At 41.1% G+C, this 5131-nt stretch overlaps 1 protein-coding gene across 1 annotated transcript in view; it reads left to right on the forward strand.

The window, feature by feature from the left end:
• The window catches only part of adgrv1 (adhesion G protein-coupled receptor V1), a gene marked incomplete at its 5' end in the record, with an annotated part of 261294 nt that extends 257596 nt beyond the window's left edge, over nucleotides 1–3698 (forward strand). The window contains 1 exon segment of the mRNA XM_084055548.1: nucleotides 3417–3698. Within this exon segment, the coding sequence (XP_083911674.1) occupies nucleotides 3417–3538 (122 nt within the window). The 3' untranslated portion in view covers nucleotides 3539–3698.
• Between the last annotated feature and the right edge of the window lie 1433 nt (nucleotides 3699–5131).

Raw genomic sequence — 5131 nt, forward strand, 5'->3', positions numbered from 1 at the left:
CCAAAAAAAGTCCTGTAAGGGAAACACTCAAGTTTTCCTCGTGACAACCTGTATCTCAGGGGGAAAGATTTACATATTTCCGTATCGTAAATATGTCATAAATGTAAGGTGTTATAAAGTAACAATGTCAGTTGGTAACAATGTCAGTCAGGGGGTCATGAAAAAGTTATTTACAGGAGTACCCTGAGCCAAGAAAGTTTGAGAACCCCTGATTTAGAAGACATTTGTAGTATCTGCTTCAGGTCTTAATGGGTTAACCAGACCCCCCCCCCCTCCTCCCCTCTCTGGTCAGCTACTTGCATGCATCCCAGACAAACACAGGATGTCACCAAGGAGACGCCAAATTAAAAGTTCCCTCTTGTGGGTTGGTGGGTGTGAGAGACTTGGAGGTGTTAATAAGCCTGGATTTATTGGGGAGAGTCGAGTTGCAACGCAGCAGCGTTTGAGTGTGTCGTCATGACAGACTGAACTGAACCGGACCCAGAAGAGGGTGAAGAGAGAGAGAGAGGGGGGGGGGTTTGTTGTTGTCCGGCAGAAACCTCTTATCTCCATATAGAGACGAAATAATAGATGTTCACCCTAGCAGTGTTTCCCAAACAATGGGTTGGGATCTATTTTTGGGGTTGCGGACCCATTTTTTTGTATATCAAAATTTAAAAATTAAAAAAAATCATAGATGGAAAAAAAAACATAAATTAACTTAAACGTTTAAAAAATAATTTAAATCTACAAGCTCATAACAACGTGGTCGCGATGTGTGAGTTTGGGGGTCCCGGAAGACACCCACCACCAAATGTGTGTTTTGGGTCTCGAGCTAAAAGGTTTGGGAAGTCCTGCCGACAGTATTTGTGTGACATTGTGTGGCTGCATGCATGTGTGTTTGTGCATGTGTGCATACAGTATATATCGTATCTGTCGGGTGGAAACCTCACATGTACAAAACCGTTCAAACTGAGCCAACTTAGCAGACCGACAAGCTCAAAATGCAGCACTTCGCAATGCGTTTCGAGCTTGTTGATCTGCTACCTTTGATGCTATTGTGTGACGCTGGGGCATGATCAAGTAGGGGCGGTAAAAACAAAGTGTGTGTGAGTTTGTGCACGTGCGGTAATCGGACAGTTGTAACGTAGAGACGGTTGTTTCAACAGTTGGTTCAAGGTTCAAGGTTACTTTATTTTGTCTCCCTTGGGAGAAATGTGTTTTGGAGACACGTCCCTGCAGCAAACAGAAACAAAAAAACAATAAGGCACACAGTGACACGTACCCTAACTCCTCACACTCTCTCTCTCTCTCGTCCTGAACTGGCCTGCCGTTCACCTCAGCCTCAGATAGCCTGCAGTAAACAGTCCAGGGAGGAAGAATTTATTGGCACCCTTGTGTGCAAACTCAGCAATATAATGTACTCATTCTTATTATTGAATATAGACACTTTGCCAAAGTGTTAATTAAGTCAGAGTGGCCCGGCTCTGCTCAAAGTCCATGACCATGGCTTTGGAAAAACAGTGGCATGTACTGTATATACATTGTGTACTGTATACAAAATATAGATCTATCTATGGAATTATGCCATTTCAGTTATACAAATCTGAATTGGTAAACGATACCATTCATTTTCAATGGAAGCCAGACATGAAGATACAAAGTAACACCCACCGTTTGTAGCTGCTACAACAGATACAAAGATGCAAAACTAGAACTATAGCTCCGATGACGCAGTGCTTGATGACGTCAAGGATCTGTATTTGATATTAATTTTATCAGACACGCCCCCTTCTTATACAAACCCAACTTCAAACTCCATTTTAACCATGATAGGTCATTGAAAACACACGTCCTTGGTTCTGGTGAGAATTGTCCTTCTAATACGTGTTTCATACATTTTCTTTTATTTTATTCTTCTTTTTTCATTTCCCCCCCAAAAAGAAGAGAAAAAAGAGATGTAGTTAATCATTGTTGGCTGATATTTGTGTGAACCAAGGAGCAAAAACCAAAATGGGATTCTGCAGCATCCAGTGACAAGGAGGACATCTATTATTTATTCTTTGCCCGGCAGCACAATCGTTTGCACTTTCCACAGTGACCTCTGCTCCCCCCATCCCACCCCCACACACCCACCCACCAGCTACTATAGCTTCACACTGAACTTCTAACCTCCTTTCAATCTGTACCTCTGCACTCCCTCCCTGAGCAGCCAGCCAGCCAGCCACCGTCCGGTCAGCCGTAAAGATAATACCCTAATCTGAATTACATATTCTACAACCTGACACAGGTCAGCGAGAAGCGGCCGTAATGAGGAGTTTCACTCTCCATTAGGTAGTCAACCATTAACGCTGTTATTGCAGAGACACACACACACGTCACAAAACCTTGTATCTCCATATCGTTGCTGTCGGGGGGCAGAAACCTCTTATCTCCGTCAGAGACGACCATTTCAACTTTACTTTGTCGTACAAGCGTGTCGCAATTGCGATGCGTTGAGAGCTTGCAGATCTGCTATTTCTGCTAATTAATTATGAAAATGTTTGAAAATGTACACGGCAAGATAAATGGAAACGTTTATGACGATTATGCAAAAACTCTGTAATTGTGATTATCTCAAATGATTGCGATCATAGGCGATTATGTAATAATAGTGATATAATGTGTTATCATGAGCTGCCTCTCTAGGTGTTATGTCACTCAAACAGCTTTACATCATTACCTTGACCCACACGTTTACAAGAACACAATTAACTCACGCACTTACATCACACTTGTAAGTGAGTTAAAAAACGTAAATGTAATGTGTATGATGATCCCTTTATGCTGTAACCACATGACGCCTGGTCACGTGAACCATGCCTCTTCCGCACAGCTCAGCATAGGCCAACATTCAGACATAAATAGCAGATCGGTTTTTGTAGAATGAAAAATGGAATCATGTGGAAACGGTGTGGCTCCTGTTGTGTGGATTTTTGGACTTAATGAGGGCAACCTGTGTGACCCCAGTGGTTCCCAAACTCCGGGACAGGACCCTCAGGTGGGGTCCACAAATGTTTTTTTTTTTTGGGGGCGGGGGGGGGTGCTCGCCGTGGAGTCTGCAGCTGTAAACAGCGTAGCGGTTACAAACGGTGAGATCTCTGGCACTCAACGTCACTTTTTTAATACAACTCTGGCACCAAATGTGTTAATGTGCAATGTTGTTTTCTCACCCAACAGTAAACAAACCAACATACAGTATAAGTGTATACAGGGTATCTGCACATTTCTATAGTTACAAGTTAATGACTTTTAAGACCTTTTTAATACCAAATTGTCAAATGGTACGTAAGAAAAAGGCAAACATTGTGCCACGAAAAAACACACAAAAAGTTTAAAATATGGATACGTTGTGTTTCTAAAAGCTTGTGTCTCTGTTATGTTTGTTTTTGTTTCAGGAACGGGCCTCAATATGAGCGACACGGAGTCGGCTCACGACAGCCACGACGGAGGCAGCGTGGAGGACCACTCCCAGATCGTAGAGCTGAGACGCATCCCCATCGCAGACACACACCTCTAACCCCACGCCTTTTACCCCTCCATCCCTCCCTCCCTCCCTCCCTCCATCCATCCATTAAAGGAGTAGTTCACCCAAAATATGTCAAAGGAGGCCTGGACTACTTGCGTAGCGGTCCAGGTACCTAGGCTCAGTGTAGCCTGACAGCGTGTCGCGGGTTCAAGTCCCGATCCCGACGGCCTTTGCTGCATGTCACACTCCCCATCTCTCTCTCCCCATTTCCTGTCAGCCTACTGTCCTGTCAATAGAGGCATAAAATCCCAAAAATAAATCTTAGGAAAAAAAGACAAAAGAAACTCCATGAATTCAAGGCTTGATTGGGTGTGTAATTGATAGAAAATAAGATTTTAAGACCTTTTAATACCAAACTGGGCCAAAATTGTCAGATATTACATAACAAGAAAGAGGCAAGAATTGTGAAAATTAGGGATGTCCGATTTTATCGGCCTCCCGATATTATCGGCCGATATTAGCATAAAAATTGATATCGGGAAAATATCGGTATCGGTTTTTGAAAAAAAAAAAAAACTTTTTTTTTTTTTTTTTTTTTTTTTGCTTTATAAATAAGTTACAGGAGTTCTTACTGTATATGGTGTGTGTGATATGAAATTTGAGCTTACCCTAATCACAATAATCCCCGCATATATCGGTATCGGTTGATATCGGTATCGGTAATTAAGAGTTGGACAATATCGGTATATCGGTTATCGGTAAAAAAGCCAATATCGGACAACCCTAGTGAAAATAGCCGATCTACAAGCAGTGCGAGGCGTTGTGAGCTTGTAGATCGGCTATTTTCACAATGTTTATCTGTGGAACCGAGTCAAACTAAATGTAATGCCTACAATTCAAAGTCAGTGCTTGTCAGGGTCCCCAGTTCAAATATCATTATTTTTAGGGGGTCTCCAGTTCAAATATCATTATCTTGGGGTGTCGCGACCTGAAAAGGTTGAGAACCCTTACATTAATCCATCCCTCCCTCCCTCCCTTCATTCCTCCCTTTTCTTATCGCAGAGAAAGGAAACATACAAAACAGTATTTTTATATTTTGGAATGATTTTGCACTAAAACATGTTGTTGATGTTTTTTTTTAAATAGAAATGTTCTCTTATAGTTTGTTTGATATGAAAACGTTGTGATTTTTACTGTACATCTGTTTGTTTTTTACACACATATATATATATATATAAATATATAAATGTTTTACTAAATTAACTTTTGAAAAGTCCTTGATGGAGTTTTTCTTTTTTTTATGTATATATTGACGTTTTTTTTGTATGTATAGATTTTAGTAAAAAAAAAGAAAAGAAGAGTTGGAGGTATACCCTCCCCAGCACAACCACCACTGCTAGCTTGGGTTTATGGAGATTGTGTAACATTGTTAATAAATAATTCATCCTCTATTTTACAGTGACCTGTGTGATTATTCTACTTGAACTGCAGTTATGACTGTTTGGAGAGAACTCTCCCGTGTGGAAGTTTAAAATAACAATTTTAAACTTTGACTTTCTACAGGGGCCAGTTTCGAATTGCAGCCACATGTAAGTGCTCGTTTATAGCGCTTTTGAAGGAGAGTAGGGATTTACACTCCTTTAA

Source organism: Gymnoscopelus microlampas (genome assembly GCF_963454915.1).
Source record: "Gymnoscopelus microlampas genome assembly, chromosome: 4".
Classification (NCBI taxonomy): Eukaryota; Metazoa; Chordata; class Actinopteri; order Myctophiformes; family Myctophidae; genus Gymnoscopelus; species Gymnoscopelus microlampas.